General features: G+C 38.4%; 1 protein-coding gene and 1 long non-coding RNA gene across 3 annotated transcripts; one reads left to right on the top strand and one right to left on the bottom strand.

Annotated features, from left to right (window-relative positions):
• The first annotated feature begins 9093 nt into the window (after positions 1–9093).
• LOC123710852 (alkaline phosphatase-like) lies at positions 9094–17891 on the top strand. The gene is made up of 9 exons (XM_045663112.1): positions 9094–9160; positions 11444–11646; positions 12238–12430; positions 12506–12660; positions 14511–14721; positions 15444–15568; positions 16105–16303; positions 16858–17088; positions 17491–17891. Exons 1-9 carry the CDS (start codon positions 9094–9096, stop codon positions 17670–17672), a joined length of 1566 nt encoding a protein of 521 aa, XP_045519068.1. The 3' UTR covers positions 17673–17891.
• Positions 17892–18082: 191 nt separating this feature from the next.
• Positions 18083–20784, bottom strand: LOC123711351. 2 transcript variants are annotated; one of them, XR_006753942.1, is made up of 4 exons: positions 20450–20784; positions 19699–19795; positions 19003–19044; positions 18083–18447 (listed from the first exon to the last, which is right to left on the bottom strand). It is a non-coding gene; the product is annotated as an uncharacterized LOC123711351 (long non-coding RNA). The 2 variants fall into 2 exon arrangements; XR_006753941.1 differs by lacking the exon at positions 19003–19044.
• Positions 20785–20857: the final 73 nt, after the last annotated feature.

Genomic DNA, 20857 nt, shown 5'->3' with positions numbered 1-20857 from the left:
TCGAGTATGCAAAGTATATTTTATGAATACACTTGCTATTTCTGATAAAACTATAAGAACTGTTGTCAAAAAGAATTCTGAACGACTTGGATTAATGCAAGAAAATCGAGGCAAACATGGGAACCAGTTCCAGTTAGAGGCCTCTTTGAAAGATGGTGTCAAAGCACATATCAATTCAATCCCTAGAATTGAAAGCCATTATTGCCGTGCTCACACAAAACGTGAACCAGTGTGAAGACTGTACACCTTACCTAAATGCAGATGATAAATCTGTTTTGAAAGAAAAGTACGACTTACAAGAAAAATGTCTCGCTAGATCTGAAAAGGAGAGGGATAAACAAAATATTAATGATGATTATGTAGTGTGTGTATATGATCTACAAGCAGTTATGCCTTGTCCGCGAGGTGAAGTCTCTAGCTTTTATTATATTTCTAAATTGAATTTATTTAATTTGACAATTACTAAATTAGGAAAGAATAGTTCAGATTGTTTTGTATGGCACGAGGGGAAGGGGGTCGGGGTGTGAATGAAATTGGATCGTGCGTGCTCATGTATTTGAAACGTTTGAACGATGAAGCTGCGGGTGATTTCGACGTAGTTTTTTATAGTGATAATTGTTGCGGCCAACAAAAAAACAAATACATGCTAGCAACATACCAATATGCTGTGAAAATATATCCGAAATTGAGAAGTATCATTCATAAGTTTTTAATAAAGGGACATACCCAAAATGAGGGGGATGCCGCCCACTCATTAATTCAACGAAATATTTCAATGGCTTTAAAATCGTCACCCATTTATGTGCCAGTATATTACTCTTATTAAGACAGCAAAGAAAAAGGGTACACCTTTCGCAGTTCACGAACCTGCACATGACAGTTTTTTAGATTTAAAATGCTTGGGTGTTGGAAATTTTGTCACATCCGAAGATGGGCAAAAAGTAAAATGGTCCGAGATAAAGATATTGAAAGTCCACAGCGAACATAAACACCAGTTTTTATATAAAACTTCATACGAAAGCGAAGAATTCATATCAGTCTCCACGCTGACAAAAAGGATGTCTAAATCAACTACTAATTACAACATAGTGCCAAAAAAGTTGTATAATCATAAACTTACAATATCGGAAACGAAAAAACAAGGTATACTCAAACCTTTTGCTGGTGCCTTTAAAAAGATAGATATTACTTTTGTGATTTTAGCCATACAGGCTGTGATATAATAATAAATAGTAAAAGGTATTATAATTATACTAATTTAAGCATAATTTCAAATCTTTTAATGTTCAACTTTCAGCAATTTTATTTTAGATTTGTGTTATAATGTTGTTACTATGAATATTTTAAGAATTTTATTAAAAGATAATTTTAGATTACCTTAAAATTAATATCGCGTTTTTTAACATAAAACGATAAAACAATGTCTAGTTTTGTGATAGTCGTATGAATACTTTGTATCTTTTTAGATTTACTGCGAATTATTTGTATTTTTTAGTTATTTTCTTAGTAAAACATTAAATAAAGCAGGTTTCATTTTAATATTTGTTTCATTTTTTGAGATAATTACCCTAACATTGGTTCACATTTTGAATGCAAAAAGGGCTTTTTAAAAAAATATAGAGCATAAAATAAGGAAAATAATGATATATTAATATTATAATAATTAAAAATAAAAACATGATTTTTTTCAAAAAAACATTTTTTAAATTTTGTTTCGGCTCTCCTTTAAAAAATGAGTTTTCTTGTTTGTGGCTGTTTTGCTTTCAATGAGCGATCTGTGGAGAGCGCGCTGGTTCAAGCTGATAGACCAATAACAGACGGTTTCCATTTTGGCGCTTTTTTAATAATATTGAATTTGAGTAATATTTTGTTGGATTACTAAAGTTTTTAGTGGCAAAAATGTCAAGTAACACCGACAATACTGATGACAATTTAACTCCACGTTTTGTTAGCGAACTTTCAAGAGTTATCGGATAACTGAAAGTGTTCGTCCTTATGGTCTAAATATTCTATGATTAAAGGTACACTGAGTATATACAACGATATTGATATTACTTAATATTCAAAATGTATGTATCATTTCTGAAACGTAAATTACAAGGATATAAAGGGAAGATTTTCAGTTGAACACTTAAATAAATTTTTTAATGAAGCGTCCGCTACATTATTTCTTTCAACGAAGGTAAGAAGTATTGATTTATTGGATAGATAAATAAATATAAATTAAATAGAATACATTCGTTATTAAACGCCATCTCACTAAGTAATCGCTTTATACATAGATATTTACTGTACTTATAATATTGTAACAGATTGCACTAATATTTGTAATAATGGGTGCCTGCCGAAGACAGGATTTATACATTAAATACAAAGCCGTCGAAGTTTTCGAATCATACATTTTAGTTAAAATTTGGAACACAAAAAACAAAATAATCCAATCTTTTACCATAACGGGCAAATATTAACAAATTATGTAAACAATACATAGAACTGCCACCAAATTCATGTAGCAATCCTTCCTTATTTTTGAGTCACATTTCTGGGAAATTCCAATTCTAATTCAACATTCCAACTAACAAATTTGGAATGTTGGGTAAAACGATAGTCAGTTATCTTAATCTTCCAAACTCAGATTCGTACACGCGACATTGCTTCCGCAGAACTTCTGCGACCTTACTGATCGTTGCAGGCGGAGACATAACAGCACTAAACCGTCACGGAGGGTGGAAGTCATCAACAGCTGCAGAAGGCTACATTCTATTCTAGGAAGGATTCTATAACTAACAAAAACTTAATATCCAATTCGATACTCGATTCCCTAGAAAATAATAAAAATAAAATTAATATAAACGTTCCATTGTCAACCCCGTAGGTAGGTAGGTAGGTAGGGTGGACTCAATTTCCGCACTTAGACGCGTAGTCGGTCCGTTGTGCGTAGAAGCCCTGGCTAATTTAGCCAGCCCAACTCCTTCCAGAAGCACAGAAGTCTCCCGGGCACTTCACAGGCTTCGCGGAGCGACCTCACTGTTCCGAGGATTTTTGTACGTTGATTAGCCATAGCCTCGCATTCCAGGACTAGGTGGGTGACTGATTCCTCTGCGCTGAAACAGCCTCTGCACAAGGGGCTGTCTGTTGCGCCTAGGACGAAAAGATGTTTGTTAAGGAGACAATGGCCCGTGATTGTCCCTATCATTGTTTTGAGATTGGTTCTGTTCAGGTTTAGAAGTCGCTTAGTAAGTTGCGGGTTCACAGCCGGCAGAGCCATTTTGGACTGTTTGCAATCTACACCTTAATCCACTGTAAGGTAACTCTATTTGTTAGAGCTATTGCCTCCAGTGCTTCGTGACACTCCAGTATTAATTTGCTGTTTGTGTTTTCGTTACCGAGCGCCATCAGCACGGATGCACTGTCCGATATGAGCTTAATGTAAAAGTCATTGACTCCCATCCGCTGTACGGCTCTGGCTGCTTCGGTTAGAGCGACACATTCACATTGGAAGATTGTGCTTTGTGTGCCCAGAGGTAGGTGTATGTTGATGTTGAGATCAAAGGAGAAAATACCAGCGCCTGAGCCACACCCTGTTTTTGAACCATCAGTGTATATACGTAGCTCATTCAGGGGCGACTGATCCTGCCCCTCTTCTCTCAGTTGTATAAGATATTTCTTGTTGAATATTAATTGATTAGTGATTCTGTCACATGGCGCAGCTATAAGAGGTTGGTACTCTATTGCCCTGTTGAGAATCACTGTGTGTGAACTGTAGTGGTTTTTTCCCCATAGGTCCAATACCATAAGCCTGATGGCCGCTAGTGCTGCCTCCTGCTGTATGTGTAGGTCCAGAGGTAAGATTTGCAGGGCTATCTCCATTGCTGCGGTCGGAGTTGTTTTCATACAACCGCTAGCAGCGGACAAGGCAAGCCTTTGGAAGCGTCCCAGTTTCGTGATCGCCGTTTGAAGTTCAAATCTTGGCCACCAAACCAGGGCTCCATAGGTCAGCATTGGCCTGATTATGGCAGTGTATAGCCGTAATGTTATTTTAGGCAATAAGCCCCATTTCACGCCTAGCATCTTTTTGCATTGATAGAAGGCGATCGTTGCTTTGCTCAGTTTGTGTTCTAGGTGTTTGTTCCAGAGCAGTTTACTGTCCAGAATCACACCCAAGTACTTTATTTCATTTTTGAGTTTGAGTTGTGTGTTGAAGAGTTTTGGAAGCCTGTGTGGTCCCAGAACCCTCCGGTTTGTAAAGAGTATTAACTCTGTTTTTGATGGGTTGACAGATAGCTCGTGCTTGTTGCACCATCTCTCAATTACTTTGAAAGCCCTTCCCATGAGATCGCATAGGATACTTTCAAAGCTCCCCGATATCAAGATAGCTATGTCGTCCGCATAACCCACTGTGTAGAGGTTGCCAGCGTTGAGTTCTGTGATGAGGTCGTTAACTACGAGGTTCCACAGTAGCGGCGATAGGACACCACCTTGTGGACAGCCTCTGCTGACAATGCCCCGTGTTGTGGAATTAACAGTGAACTGTATAGCTCGTTGTTTTAGCATGTTGTTTATCCACCCTATCAGGGTTGATGATACTCCACATGTAACGAGTGCTCTGGTTATGCTCGTGAAGTTTGTTTTGTCAAAAGCGCCTTCGATGTCAATAAATGCACCAAGGGTTGACTGTTTTAACTTCAGGGAGTCGCCAATGCGAGACACAACGTTGTGGAGTGATGAATCCGTTGATTTGCCTGGGCTGTAGGCATGTTGATTTGGGTGCAGGAATTTGGATAGCGATACCTGGCTACGTATTTCCAGATCTCCAAGCCTCTCCATTGTTTTTAACAGGAAAGATGTGAGGCTTATGGGTCTGAAGGATTTCGCCTGGGTATAGTCCTCTCTGCCTGGTTTTGGGATGAATATTATTTTCACTTCCCTCCATTTCAAAGGTATGTAGCGGTGGGCTATACATGCTCGGAAGATTGAGACAAGATAGTCCACCAAAAGGTTTCCACTCCATCTTAGTAGGCCTGGGAAGATGCCATCCAGGCCAGCCGCTTTGAATGGTAGGAAGGAGTTGATTGCCCATGTTACTTTTTCATTTGTGATTATTTTGTGAGCTACATTCCAGTCTGAGTCGGTGGTGGCTCTTTCTGAATAGGGTTGCCATGCCTGGTCGTTGGCAATTATGCAGCCTGGAAAGTGTGTTTCCATCAGTAGTTCACATGTTTCTGCATCGGTTTTTGTAAATGATTTATCAGGTTTTTTAAGACAACCGATCGAGTGATAAGGCTCACTAGAGAGGCATGATTTCACTCTGGTTGCCTGGTTGTTGCTTTCAATTCTGGTGCAGAAGTGTCTCCAGCACTCTTGCTTCCTAGCACGTAAAAGTTTTTTGAATCGTCTTCTCGCGATTGTGTACTTGTCCCAGTCGGCAGGTAAACGAGTATTACCTGCTCTATTGAACAGCTTCCTGACCTTCTTTCGGTGTCTCTCCAGTTCGGGGCACCACCAGTTATGTCTACTCCCCCACCTAGGCATGGTAAGGGGACACGACCATTCAAAGCTGGTCAGGAGTAGGGACGTTAGGTTATTTACATGTTTGTCTATGTCTTGTACATCAATGGTGGTTGGTATTGTTAGTTTGCTTACCTCTGAGCCGATTATACTGTAGAATTTTACTGAATCAGTTCTCCGAGGTATGCGTCGTAGTTGTGGTTTAGGTAGCTCCCCTTTGATTGCAAAGCGGATCCACCTGTGATCTGAGCATGATAGCTCTCTGGAGACATGTCAGTCCTGTATGTGATCTGACAGACCAGAGGTCACCATTGTTAGATCGATTATGGTTTGCGAGCGTGCGTTGATAAAGGTTGGTTCAGAGCCGCTGTTTGCTAAGATAAGATTATTGCTAAGAATGAAGTTAAGCATATTCTCACCTCGAGCGTTGGTATTTGCATTACCCCATAGCGTGTGGTGCGCGTTGGAGTCTGCTGCGATTATAAGCTCCAGTTTCTCCCTCTCACAGTAGTCAGCCAGAAGGCCGAGTTCTGGAGTGGGCACGTCCTCGTCACCCGGTAAGTAGGCGGACGCCAGGACGATGTCTGGATGTGCGTCCCTAGGTAACCTAATGGTTGTAAGGTCCCTTGAATACAGTTCGTTAATTAGGTATGCTGGTACATGTTTAGGTATGATAATGCAGGTTCTTGGGTTACTTACGGAGGTATCCAGCAAAAGTTTACCACCGGTGTTACCCGCATATCTTGCCATTCCTGATCCACGGCTCCTGGATCGCGGCAATGGTCTTCGGGTTGGTCTCCAGCAGTCTGCGTAGTGAAGCCGACGCTGTTTTGCTGTGCTGGTTGTTGGTCTGGATAAGGTCAGTCCGGTTAGGGGGAGGAGCGCAAACAGCTGTCGCTGAATTCACTCCCCCCTGTCTCCTGAAAGAACTCGTCATCCGAGGTTAGTTGCACCGGTGTGGGTGGTTGTTGATCTGTCTCCATGGGGACGTTTGCCTCGGCGACCGCGGCTACCTCCGTCGTTGACGAGGGCGGCTTTGGCCCCGAGGATCCCGTCCCCGATGTACTGGCAGTGGTTACTGTGGCGGCAGCTACCTCTGAGGGTTCATCCTTTTCCAGAATTCGGATATAGATGTTCCCCATCAGATAGTAGATGCGGCGTTCGTGTGCTTTGATCTTTGAGATCTCATACTCCGGAACACGAAGGAACAGAGATACGCCTGTCGGGTCTTGTGTTCTACGTTCGTGAGTCAGGGTCCAAGATCTGATGTTTCGGTGGCGGTTTTGCCTGGTGATCAGTTTCCGTAAAGTTTCCGTGCTACCAGTGAACTCTGGAACATGCAGTAAGCACGGCACCTTCTTCGGAATGTCTGACCGAGGCCGTACCACCAGTTTGGTGTCCGGTATCGGATTGTTGATGACATCGCATGCTCCGGTATGCCATCCCAGTGTGTAGGTATCCTCGCACCAAGTTTTGAGGACACCATCTGAGAAGTGGGCTCTACCCCGGAATCTGATGTCGTTGGGTTCAGTTGCTAGGGTAGCTTCAAGATCCGCCATGAGCTCATCTTGGATTTTACCCTCGATTTGTAGGCGGATGTTATCTGCCTGTTCTTGTGTCATGTCTATAAAGGGCTCAGTCATCACGGCAATACAAAGCTCGTTTGCTTTGTAGGATGCTGCCGCTTCCGCGTAACTGGCCGAGGTCCCTGACTCCAGCCGGAGTTTGTTGGGTTTAACCCTTTTACTCTCCCCAGTCGGTGTCACGGTTTCCTCCGGCCGATCGCGTTTCTGGCCCTTTGTTTGTTGTTTGGTTGATTTTGGGTTTTTGGTTTGGTAACTCCCTCTAGGCTCCTTACCGCACTTAGAGCCAATATGCTTGAGCGCGGCAGAGGACCTAGTCGGCTTCGGTGCCCTTTTCCCGCCTCCTGCAGTTGTGGTGACCGCGGGGGCAGTTCCAGGATTCTCAGGTAGCCTCTGAGAGCCGGTAATCAGCTGTTGCTGTTCCGTCGCTCTTTTGGCCTTCCTGAGCCATCGCCTTTTTGAGGAGCTTAAGACCATTCTGGGAGTCGATTCCTGAATCGCTGATTTCAGGGCCGACATGTCCATGGTCGAGGTTTGTGCACTGGACGTGCTCACCGTCGCAGCCTCGGTCTTCCGCATCGATCTTGCTTCGGATTCCCCCCCTATGGACGCAGACATTGCTGTATCATCCTTCGGAGTTGCTATCTTCTGCTCGACCGACGCAGTCAGCCTGGCCGTAACAGTGGACGCATCCTTGTGCGATGGTGTATAAGATACCATTGGAGTGGGCACGGTTAAGTGTGCATCCCGGTTTGGCGCTTCCTCAGCCGCTACCCTCTCCTTTGGTGCCTCGGACGCTGCCCTATTGGGTTCATCCGTTTGCGAGATAGGGGCATCAGAGTATCGTGTCACTGGTGACTTGCACCTCGACACGTCCTGCGACGCAACCCTGTTTATGTTAGTTTTAGGCGCATCCGTGGATGCAGCCTTTTGTTGGTTTGTGTGTTTTGCCTCTTTATCCATGAGGTGGTATGAAATAGATTCACCGTCGGAGCTTTCCACCCGCCACGGAGCCCTCAAGTCGGGGACGTCCCTTGCTCAGCAAGCGACGTCAGAGCTACTCCTTCGGTATAGAGCCAGCGTGTAGAGGGGCAGGCGCGTCCGCACGCCGCAAGAGAGTTTGCATCCCGAGACGATGACGCAAACTCACCCCGAGTCCCGTGCCACGCCGACGGCCCCCCACACCCCGACTCTCGCTTGGTAGCCCTCTTACGGGATACCACAGCCGGTTGACCGTGGTCAGCTAATCCACGGCCTCCCGTGTGAGGGGAAATCCAGACCAAAGAGGTGTGTTGTGTGCAGCGCACAACTTTACCGGCGCACTACTCCACTCAACCTCCAGGACTCCTTCATCCCCCCGCCCACGGCACAAACACGCGGGAGGTCATTTACTGTCCACCGTCCTTTTATTTTGGATGATGAACTCGCAAGGACATGACCTCTACATCCCTGCAAAAGTTCGCTTGGTGGTTTTAGTTACGTCTAATACATAGGGTATTAGACCAAAAACAGGGTTGGCAACCTCGGGAAGGTTAGTCCACCAAACTTGCCTTGGGGATCGCAGCGACCTGCGCTACCCCCAAGACCACGCCTCCCTACCCATCAGAAGGATGTGGTAGGGGGGTTTGCACCTATGCTACCATGCTAATGCAAGCATGTCGTGCTGGGAACCGTAGAAGCATAGACCCAACCCCGACAACGACTGGCTTTACTAGCGCCTCCCAGCCTGTTATTCAGGTTCAATTTCATAATTGCAATATTCAAAATGTGAATAATTATTATAATAAATAATTTGTTTCTTTTATTTAATGTAGCTACCTATAGCCATGAGATTAAATAAAGTAGTGTATGCACCTGCATATAATGATTGAAATTATTATTATATTAAATTTATTTGGATTGAAATTAAAACTTCACTCAGGTTTTAATATCCTGTATTGTATGACGATTGCATGAACTACTATTAATTGACATTTATTGTAAGAACAATTCAGTTGTCAAAATGTTCGCACGTGAAGTAGTTGTGCTATTGGTGTTTATGATGTCGGGACAATGTGTTTTACGAAAAGGTTTGTTTTTTGATAAACAAAATCTATGGAAACTTTATACATAATTATTATACTAAAAGGTGATATCTCTGTTGTTAATTACTTCTATATGTGTTATGGTGTAACTTCATATAACAGTTTTTAAATATAAACCGCAATTTAAATTCTTATTTGTCTAGTTTATACCGCTAAGTGTTGATAACGCTGGCTAGGTTAACAAAAAACCAATTTTGTTTGATGTTAATTTAGGAAAGCAATTAATTAACGGAAATTAAAAGAACTACATCGAACTTGTCAGGTTCGGTGTTGCTATTGGAAGTTAAAGAGTAACGATAAGACAGCACGCCTTTTGCGACTAATACTAATAAAGCCCGTTTAGTTTCCAATCATGACAAAAGGAGATAATATACTGCATTATTTTCATCCTATATCCTAGCTACGATTAGTACAGGCGATCGGAACCCCTTCATGGAACCTCCTCCAGTTTTTTAAACTAACTCTGTCTATGTCTTTCTTTCTCCATTTGTTTCCTGCTACTGCATCTATTTCTTCTATCTACCTTTTTTCTTTCCCTTGGTAAGGACCATTACATACAGTTGTCTATAAAGTCCACCTATTATCTGTGTATCTTGCTATATGCCCCGCCCATAGCCACTTCTGTTTTAGGGCATGATGTAAGGCACCAATCACTTTTGATTTTCGTCTTAATTTTTCGCTTTTAATTTTATGTATCTTTTTTTATTTTTAGTACGCTTATTTCCATTGCTTGCATTGCAACTTTTGCGACTATAAAGAAAAAATAATTATTGTATACCTCCGATGACATGTTCGTTTAACTGAACCGAGGATTGTTCCTAAACGCTTCGGCTAATATTCAGAAGCGAAAATAAGCGCTAACTATGACTAACATAGATGAAAACATAGAATGTCCCTTAAAGTCCTTCCTAGTATAAAGTCAATGTTATCTGTGTATGTTTGTTAATAAAATAACTTTTGTAAATATGATGAACGAAGTTCTCTAAACTCCCGGTTTTGCTCTATTGTTTATGGTGGCTATAAAATTTAATTATTTTTAAATACTTAAAGGATTTTTTAGAAATAAAGTCCATTGATGCACGGCCGGGAATCGAACCTACGATCTCAGGGATGAGAGCAGCAGCGTTCAGCGTGATGATGATACTATACTAAAATATTATAAACCAATAATTAAGTGTACATTTTTTTTAATAATCTAAACATTTACGATTTCGTGGAGAAATACTTAATTGTGAAGCGTAGTACCGTCACCTTCCAATTGAAAAAAAAATCACTACAAAATTCGAACAGAAATACCTTTATTAGCAACCTAGCTATTATATTTGTGAATTAGGTTCTTTATGTACCACTTATGTACTGACTGCGCGACTTTTCTGGCGCTTTTGACACCTTGGATCATAAACAACCTGAGGAAATACTTAATCATACAGGAAGCCACAGGGCACTAGGCACATAGTTGTAAACATTATTTTAAAAAAATCCTACCTATGTGGTTAAAGGAAGAAACACTCACAGCGATCGTTACAGTAACAGAAGGAATTGCCCAAGGCAAAGTACTCGGGCCACTTTATTTCTTGAAATGCATAAGCAAGTAGTACTCGGCACTTTTACCAGTTAGCAAATAATACGAGGTGCAAATGACCTTAGTAATAGTTGATAAGCAAAATTATTTGGCTTTAATCTTCGACAAAAACATGCATTGAAACTAACATATACTCGTAGAAAAGTCTGCCAGAAGCTCCGATTGTTTTTGGCCATAACAGTACTCAAAAAGCGTATTCCATTTAAAATTTGCTTCACTTTTCATCGCGCTTTGCTAATCCGTCTAGAACTACTGTCTTAGCTACTGTAGAACTTCCTAACGTATGTCAACTAAATATATACGATATTATATACCTCCAACAGCGAAGTCTCAAACATCGAGGCAACCCTCGAGCAATGTGCTCGACTCATAAAACAATGAAGGAAGAGATATATGTAAACACAGTAAAATACTACCCATAACAGATAAAATTAATGTGCTGCCGAGGTCTAACGCAAGTTCGGCTCCGTACTTCGCGAGCAAACGTCTATTGTGAGAGAATATTGAAGTATTTACCATCGCGGCTAATAATCGGACTGCCCAATATATAATACAGCTTATATAAATATTTTTATGTGTATATTTCCTGTCCTCTCAAGTCACCTCTTCTTTCAAGACTGCTTATGTTTGGTTTGTAATAGCATGTAAATAAATGACTATTTTTTCAACTGAAACAATAATTTCAGATCGTCAGTACTGGGAAGAGTTAGGTGAAAGCGAGATGGAAGAAGCTCTGAATTTAAAAAACAACTTAGGTGTTGCCAAGAATGTGATTCTCTTCATCGGTGATGGCATGGGAGCTCAGACCGTGACTGCCGCGCGCATACATAAGGGAGGAGAGGGACATAGGTTGTCATTCGAAAAGTTCCCTCATATGGGTGTGTTGAAAGTAAGATATACAAGACTCTAATCATATTAAGACTGTTTGTTATACTTAAAATTAAGTGTTTACCGCCGCCCGTGGACAAGTGCAGTCCCGGTCTTTAAGGTGCGCTTTCTCTTGAAGGCTCCTTCCCTTAAAGCAGTTAACGATTCTGAAATACCTGGAATATCATCTGGCGCCATAAAGTGGTGCGGTAAGAAGTGTCTTAGGAAGCGCTCTGCCGTGAAACGTCAGATGTCAAGATGGAACGGATGTTTGCATTCAGTCTGACATCCGATCTGAAGTTATTCGGAACACTCCCCATGATATATGCTGTAGGGCATGCAGTGACAGCGTACATTTTTATGCAGAGGCAAAGGATCAAGTCGCTCTGCGTTGAATGCGGACAAAAGAAGCTGGTAATGGAGAGGTGCCAAGCGTAAATCCAAGTGTTAATCCAGCCGCACGTGGAGTGCTGTTCCCAGCAAGTAAGCGATAGCCCGGAGTGAAATACTACCGCGCCCCAGTGTTTGGCTACTTTAGCAGGACCACTACACTTTACAGGTGACTGACAAAGTTTATTGAAAAAAATAATGTTGTCATCATATCTCATTTCAGACATACTCTGCGGACAAAATGGTTCCGGATTCTGCATCAACAGCCTCAGCTTTGCTGGGTGGTATCAAGACTAATATAAAGAGTATAGGAGTAGACGCGAGTGTACCCAATCGGGATTGTGAAGCATCCTTACGACCTGAAGCTAAGGTGGAGTCATTGGCAGCACATGCTTTGAGGGCAGGAAAGGCGGCAGGTAATTAGAAAAGAGTTTTTGTGGCACGTATGTTTCTATGATAATTTACCAACTCAAACACATTCATAACTTTAGGTTTTGTTACAACGATGAGAGTGACACACGCGACACCAGCCCCAGTATACGCATTCAGCTCTGATAGGAACTGGGAGTGCGACGCCTTGACACCTGCCAACTGCAAAGATATTGCCCGTCAGTTGATCGAGGATTGGCCTGGACGAGACCTGAATGTAAGTACTTGGGGCAAGGACACTGAAAGGCATCTTTAATTATACTTAGATCTGCTTATTTAAATAGATTTATTAATACTTTGTTGAATTAATAGTAATTGTACAATCAGATAACATAAATTATTAAGGATACGGCGTAAGAAGAACTAAATTAGTAACACTATACACTTATCCAATAACAAAACTACTATCTAAAATTAAAAAAAAAAACTAATTAAGAATCGTGAATCACTAAATGCTAGGTTCCAATACAATACAAATAATATAATCCAATGCAAAGAAATAGTACAATTACAAAAGTTACGATAGACCAGATTTTAGTAGTGACTTTTGTTTTAAATTGCACAGAGTTAGATAAATACGAATACAGATAATACTAACATATTAGGAACTAGCACAAATTGGATCCTTTTAGTCAACCTACACACACATATATATATATACTATACGGTGATGCCAACTCCTACAGAATACTGGCCCTTAAACCAACTTCAAATATGGGTATGGAAGAATATCAATTAAAACCACAAAAGTTATTTATTTATTTCCTATTTTTACAGTTACTTAATAACAATATAAAACTAAACTAAAAACATGATATAAACATAACAAGTAAAAACTAAAAATCTAAACCATTTTATGACTAATAAAAAATGCAATTCTCGTGAATTCAGCCAGTGTGCAAATAAAAACATCTGTCTCACAAGCAATAATATTTATCTAAAAAATAAAATCTCATTTCACGACGCGTTTTACGCCCGCGGCGTGTGCGATTGTTTGCGGGTCCCGCCCGCTCTGAAATCGGTTGGCGGGCGACCGCAATGGGTAGTGGGGGGCGGGAGGGGTGATTTGTTATTATGTATGATACAACTGTATTTCTTGGAATCACAATGGATTCAAAGCTTCAGTGGTGGTCATCATTAACGGATTGGCGAAAAGACTTAGTTCTGCAGCTTACGCGGTTAAAAAAAATCGGTCACTAACTGATGTCGATACAGCTAGACTTGGATATTTTAGTTACTTTCACAGCTTAATTACTTATGTCTTATTATTGTGGGGTCATGCCGCTGATGTCGAAACTATTTATATACTGCAAAAGAGGGCTATTCGTGCAATCTATAATTTAAAATGTAGGGAATCTCTGAGAGATAAATTCAAGAAAATTAATATATTTACCTTTCCCTCGCAATGTATTTATGAAAATATTATGTATGTAACCAAAAATAGTGATAAGTTTACTAGAATATAACATATACACAATGTTAATCGGAACAAACGTAGGCTGCAATTTCCCCTTACAAGACTATCTAAAGTTAGTAATTATTTTTTGGGAAATATTTTCTTTAATAAAATTCCAGAGGCTCTTTTATCTCTGCCTTTTAATTAATTTAAGAAATGTATTAAAGAAAAGCTGTGTAAAAAGGCTTACTACAAAGTTAACGATTATCTAGTTAATAAAAGGGCCTGGGACTACTGCTAGACAGGCTGCTTCTAATTAATTTGTTTTAAAATAAGTGGTGTTTGATCATTTGCCAGTTTAAAAGAGTACCGAGACTTTTTACGCCGGCTTTTTCTCTCGGCCTACATCCTCTGTCTTCTTTGCTTCTTTCTTTTCTCCGGTCTATCTCCACCGCGGCGGGCGCTGGTGCAAACCGCTTCGTTAGTACCGTATTTAGGTAGAATTAGAATATGAGGGCGTCGTGAATTGCGCTTCTGAATTTTATTTATTTTAGTGAAAGTAATGTTAGTGTTTATATAGTTATTTAAAATTTTGTAGATGAATACGCTGGTATTGTATTGAAATAATTGTTTTATATTCATGAATTCAGAAATTCCAATTCAATCTTCAGGTAATTCTTGGAGGTGGACGTCAAAGTCTGATAACAAATGCGAAGGCGTTAGAAAACGACCCTCTTAGTAACGGAGCCTGCTCCAGAAAAGATGGTAGAAACCTCATCGAGGATTACAAAAAGAACAAGGAGAGCCGAGGGCTGAACTATACCTTCGTTGGTAATACGGAACAATTGAAGAGCATACCCGAAGACACAGATTATTTATTGGGTAAGGACATTTCTGTAAAGCAAGGTATAAGGTAACTTTTTTCGTGTCTTGTATGTGCGGAACACTGAATACTCAATCATTCAACAAATTCAACAAATGTGTGCGTACTAGTGTACGAAGTGAAACTTCTTTATGACCTTATTTTTCGAAAAGTTATCTACTATATATATATGTTACTATGAATACATATATATGTAACATAATTTAAATAAAGTTAAATTAGATAAAGTTTAACAAAAGGCTTTCATTATCATAGACATGAATGCAAATACTACTAAGATTATTACAGATTTCCATTAGTTGTAATATAATTATTACTATCATTGTTATCGTTATTAATGGCTCCGAATCCCTTCGAATCAACCGTGGTATAAAAAGACAAAAGAAAAAGGAGCGTAACGAAAAACAGTGACGCGTAACCGAAAAATGTGACGGTATTTTTTTTTCCGATAAAGAAGTTTCACTTTAAAAAATAACTCACGACCTCGGAGTTCAGATCAATAAATGTACATAATACTCTAAAATAAAATACGCTACAATGTCTGAAAATAAGTTCATGATTTTTATTCCACTAAACTATTCAGGTGTACAGCAAGCAAGCGTTTTAGGTAAATATATATAATATGCTATGTATTTTGACTAGATTGTATCGTCCATATTAAATATATATACCCTTGCGACGCCAAAATAGTAATGATAGAAAATCTGGTTGTTCATTAAAGGAATATTTTCCAACGCTCACTTGCCATTTGAGTTCCAAAGAAGACCTGAGTCCCCGTCAATTGTAGACATGACGGAGGCCGCAATAAAAGTTCTACAACGAAATAGGAACGGATTCTTCCTTATGGTATGTTATTTTGACTCTTGACATACGGAACTCTGCTTCCACTTTCTATAAAGCTTGGTATTAAAATGTATGTTTCAAATCAGTTTACTTACTTGACAAATTGGAAGATTTAACAGATTATTTTTTAAAAAGAGTTTCATTTTGCTCACTTAGGCTTTCTTAGTTTTATAATCCTGGCCATAACAGTAGGCACTATCTTTAACGCTTCCATTGCTTTCACTTGTTGCATAGCAATTAACATTTCATTATTTCGTAAAACATAAAATTCTCTGTTATTTAAAACACTCCGATCCAGGAACCGTACAAGTGATGATAATTGACAACATTGTTGTCTCTTAGAAAGTCTCGGCTCTATATCTTACTCTTATAATATTAGAGACGTATTTGATTCCATTACTCATTTTCCATGAAGCAAGCGTTTCGGACTATAACTTGTGCAGTATAATAATGATAAGTGTAGCGTTAAAATATAATAATAAATTATTATCATTTTATTGCAAAATTACGAAGTAGATGAAAATTTAAATTATTTTTAGGTTGAAGGTGGAAACATAGACATGGGTCACCATATGGGTAGAGCACGCACGGCCATTGACGAAGCCTTAGCAATGGAGGAGGCTGTAAAACTAGCTTATAACATGACCGATCCCAGTGATACTCTACTAGTGGTGGCATCAGACCACTCGCACTCTATGACCATTAATGGACAACCCAATCGCGGTGACGATATCTTTGGTAAGTTCATCACTTGTTCTAGTATCATAATTGGTATAGCGGTATCATAATTGGTATAGCGGTATCATAATTAGTATAGGGGCATCATAATTGGTATAGCGGTATCATAATTGGTATAGGGGCATCATAATTGGTATAGCGGTATCATAATTAGTATAGCGGTATCATAATTGGTATAGGGACATCATAATTGGTATAGCGGTATCATAATTGGTACAGCGGTATCATAATTGGTATAGCGAACAGATACCAACTATGACGTCGTGCGTACTATGTGCGCAATTAACACCTGCTCGTGCGGAGAAGGAAACATCGTGAGGAAACCGGCAAATCTCAAATAAACTCTAGGAAACAGTAATCAGAGGCTTCACTAGATTTTTTTACGCTACCTTTTATGTAAACCGGTTAAGATTTTCCACTTTTGTACTTCCTTAATTCTTGTGAGGAATTTTTAAGTTTCTGCATAATTCAAACAAATAAAGCTTTTTGTGCTTACTTCATTTATTACCATTATTCATTAGTGTCTAGAACGTATCTCAATTTATTTTTCTCAGGTACCGTTGGTCCGTCAAGGGTAGACGGCCTCAACTACACGACGATAGCGTACGGCACCGGTGGACCTGGCTCCCGTCAATATGAGATCCAGGTCGTGAACGGCACAAACCAGATAGTGCGACGAGACCCTATGCAAGATGACACCACAGACTTTATGTACCAGCAAACAGCTGCCTTTGCCATAGAATGGAACAGGCACGGTGGAGGAGATGTTGGTGTTTATGCTAGCGGTAAGCAATTTTTAGTATTTTTCTTTCTATTGGCCTCCGCGAGTCCTACACATTTATAAGATATATAAAATGACAATTCCGAACGGGAATAAATGAAAAAAATATATGCTCAGCAAAAAGATGCTCTTTTTGAAAATGGTTTCCATTCACTGACCGAATTAATTGAGTTCAGTCTCTAGAGCACGAAATAAATCATGTGTTCGGGTAATCATTTATTGAAAGCAGTCTTTTAATACACGTACAATGTACAATACACAACAATGGGTAAGGTACAATGACTCCTTTTCCTAAGTTATTCTAGATGGACTTTCGACTTTTTAAAATCAAACGCGTGTTTCTAAAGGGAACGAATTAGGAGTCCCATTCTTAATCTAACGAAATTTCGATCGTTCTTTATTCCAGGTCCATATTCCCACTTATTTCACAACGTCCACGAACAACATTACGTATACTACGCTATATCGTACGCAGCAAGATTGGGCAAGTACGCTGAGCGACCCACCGACTCCGGTGCATTCTCAATACAGACAAATCTTCTCCTGTCTTTAATGTCTTTGTTATTAGTATTAATTGCTGTTATATAGATTTTGTTAAACTTGTAGTTGTTTTCAGCTTAACCAGTGTATATTTAATATATTTCAGACTAATCGCAGTCTTATATAAAGTATATCTATCGTCCCTTTCTGTCAAATTGTTTACGTTATGATGAATAGAGACAGAAAAGTAGACACGTGCAACTGGGTTGTTTTTTTGTTGTTGTAAATAAGTAATATTAATTTTATTAGTAAAATATACAATATTACTTTAAGGAAGGGAATCAAATTTGATCAAAGAATATATTTTTATATATATTTGTGTTAACCATATTGAATCTAATAAAGTATTTTATAAAGCTGTGTGTTTAAATAAAATACAATTTTCAACTACATAATATATTTATTATATGATTTATTAACATTATAAAAAATATATTCATTCACACAGTCATACGACAGTCATTCTTTTAAATATAAATCATGTTTCAAAATTTATAAATTATAGTATGTATAACAATTCTGTTATGTGAGTGAATACATTATCTGTAGCTCAACTAGAAGTTAGTTCAGCGCATCGAGGGCAAAGAAAAAAGTGTATCAATTTTTTTAAAGAGATTTTTACCATTTTATAGACATCTTACGCACATGTTATTAATAAAATCTGTCAATCTGTTAGAGCTACAGGTGTTTTTCTATATCTAAAACAGCCACTTTGATAACTTATGGATTAGTCCCGTAGTTTTACTTAGCCAACGCCTTCTTAATGACGAAGCCTATTACGATTGCACCAGCCAAGGCTAATACGGCCCATTTCAGGGAGGAACTGAAAAAGAAACTTAAATTAATGAAACAAATAACGATTAAAAATATAATTTTTCCATAAACATTTTCTGTTGTCAAATATAGGCAAATAAAATTACATAGTTTACATACATACGTCTTAAACTTTTTGAATGAAACTATAAGTGGAATATATATCGTATTGAACAGAAAGTGAAAAAAAAATATATTGTAATCTATGATATTTTGAACCAGCTAATAAACTAACTGCTATAGTCTCTGGCAGAATGACCAGCGCTATGGAACATGTCTGCACCTCAGTATAATGCTGAGCCAGGGCCAGTAACAACCACAACTTAACTTATTCTTCAAAAATAAAATGGTTATTTTTTCTTCCTTTTTTTCTGTTTATTTTAAATTTGTGTGTGTTTGTTGGTAATAATATCTATGTCTAATGAAGTAAACAAGTGAACGCAATATAAAATTCGATATACCTATATAATATTACTCTAGCTACGTATAGTTTTTATGGCTTTGTTCATCGTTGTAAAACCAACTGAATGATTCTACGTGTTAAGGTGTAAAGAAAAAAACCAACCTAGGAGGTGGTGGGGTGGGTGGTTTCCTTCGTATCCTACGCCTAATAAACAAAAGATCTATTTAGCTACTGATAACAAAATAAAATAACCTTCCACATGGCGAGCCACGTCTTAAAAAGAGAAAAGTATATCAATAATTGAAAGAAAATATTTTTTTAACCTTTAATCCGGTAAAAAAATTGTTTTCTTTCAATGTGTAAAAGCTATGTTAACCAAATACAATGTTACAAAAAACCTAGTACTCTGTTTATCTATTTTTTTATCTACGTTTCGGTAAAAACCTAGTTATTTTGTGATATGTGTCATGAATTAACCATGAACGTTTCGGGGATTTCATACTTAAAAGATCGAGTCGTTTTTTATTAGTCTAGAGATAGACACAATCAAAATAAATTATTCGATAATAGAATCTCTAGATACTCTAGTTTTTATGAGAACCGCTCCATAAGGTGTGACGTGAGAACTCTCCCTGTGCGGCGTCTATTGGCAGGTATTCGATACTTCATACTGAATACTTCAACCCCAAGATAAGATTCAGAGTCGAATTCAGATTCTTACCGCTAAATATCGTTAGAGGACAAGAACAATACTTCTAAATACAATAATGTGAAGCTAAAATAAACTCTAAACTAAAGTAAACTCCGTCCTAACTAAAGACAACAAAACTTTGGGTGTTAAATATAAATTAAAAAAACCTTTCGCGTGGGACGACACAGATTGTACCCTTCTTTCTATTGGGAAGAGTGGGGCGTGGGCCCGTTTGACTCTTCGTACCTCCTGTCAAGCCGATCACTGTGACAGATATCATATTTTTATATTTTATATATTGTTTTTTTACCACAGAAGTATAAATTTAAACACCTTGAAGGAGATACGTCGAATGTCCGCCATGTTTTTCCTTGATATCCGTTTGAGGTACATTTGGACAGCTAAATAATAGGGATTTTTAAACAGTGAAGTAAAAATGTTTACTAATATACGTTTAATAATACGAAAAAAAATAATAACCTGACGCTTGAGCACATAGAACATTCTGAGCTGTGTTGGGAACGGCTAACAAATATTATTATTATTTTATTTTTTAATAAGTCTTGTCAACTTGTCTTCTAATTTCAAAAAGTAACTTTAAAATATTGAAAAAGAAAGGTAAAACTACGCTTACATAAAAAAAATCAAACTATAATAAGTATAAATTTTACGTGTCTATTTAGTTTTAACAATATGTACACAACTATATATTTCTTTACTATTGCAAATACTTACTGTTATAATATTACTCAGTTGTAAAATTACATATCTGCTTAGAATGATTAAAAAAAATTACGTTCTTTAATTAAAATTTTACTATTTTAACAATTAAATCACAATCAATGGCAATGAGCAAGCCTGTCTATAGTTTTATATTCACACTACTGTTTAATGTTCCTATCTAATTTTCTGTCATACCTAATTCACGTCCGCGTTGAAAGCCTCTGTGATGATCTAAATGGAAACCGTCAGCATTACCAGTTTCAATTCCTGCTTGAAAACTTTACTTGTAACTCTCCTTTTCTTGCATATTATTAAAATCTACTTTCTGCCATTTATTCAAGTAAAGCATAACATAAACAGACAAATCTTTATAGGTTATAAAACAGTGTTCTGAATAGAGGTTTAACCCCAACTATTAACAAACTAGCACAATGCACAATATTTATAGTATCTGAATTTATATAATATCTATTTCATTAAAAAATCGACGAGGTAAAAATATTTTTTATTTCCATAAATACAGACAAACTGAGTCGTATCAATTGACAGTTAATGATTGTAATTCGTAATTGATCATTGAAGGATTTATAATTTGTAAAATAT

Source organism: Pieris brassicae, chromosome 1, assembly GCF_905147105.1.
Source record: "Pieris brassicae chromosome 1, ilPieBrab1.1, whole genome shotgun sequence".
NCBI classification, from domain to species: Eukaryota; Metazoa; Arthropoda; class Insecta; order Lepidoptera; family Pieridae; genus Pieris; species Pieris brassicae.
Note: the sequence above shows the minus strand (reverse complement) of the source record. Positions and strands in the feature narration are given on the sequence as shown.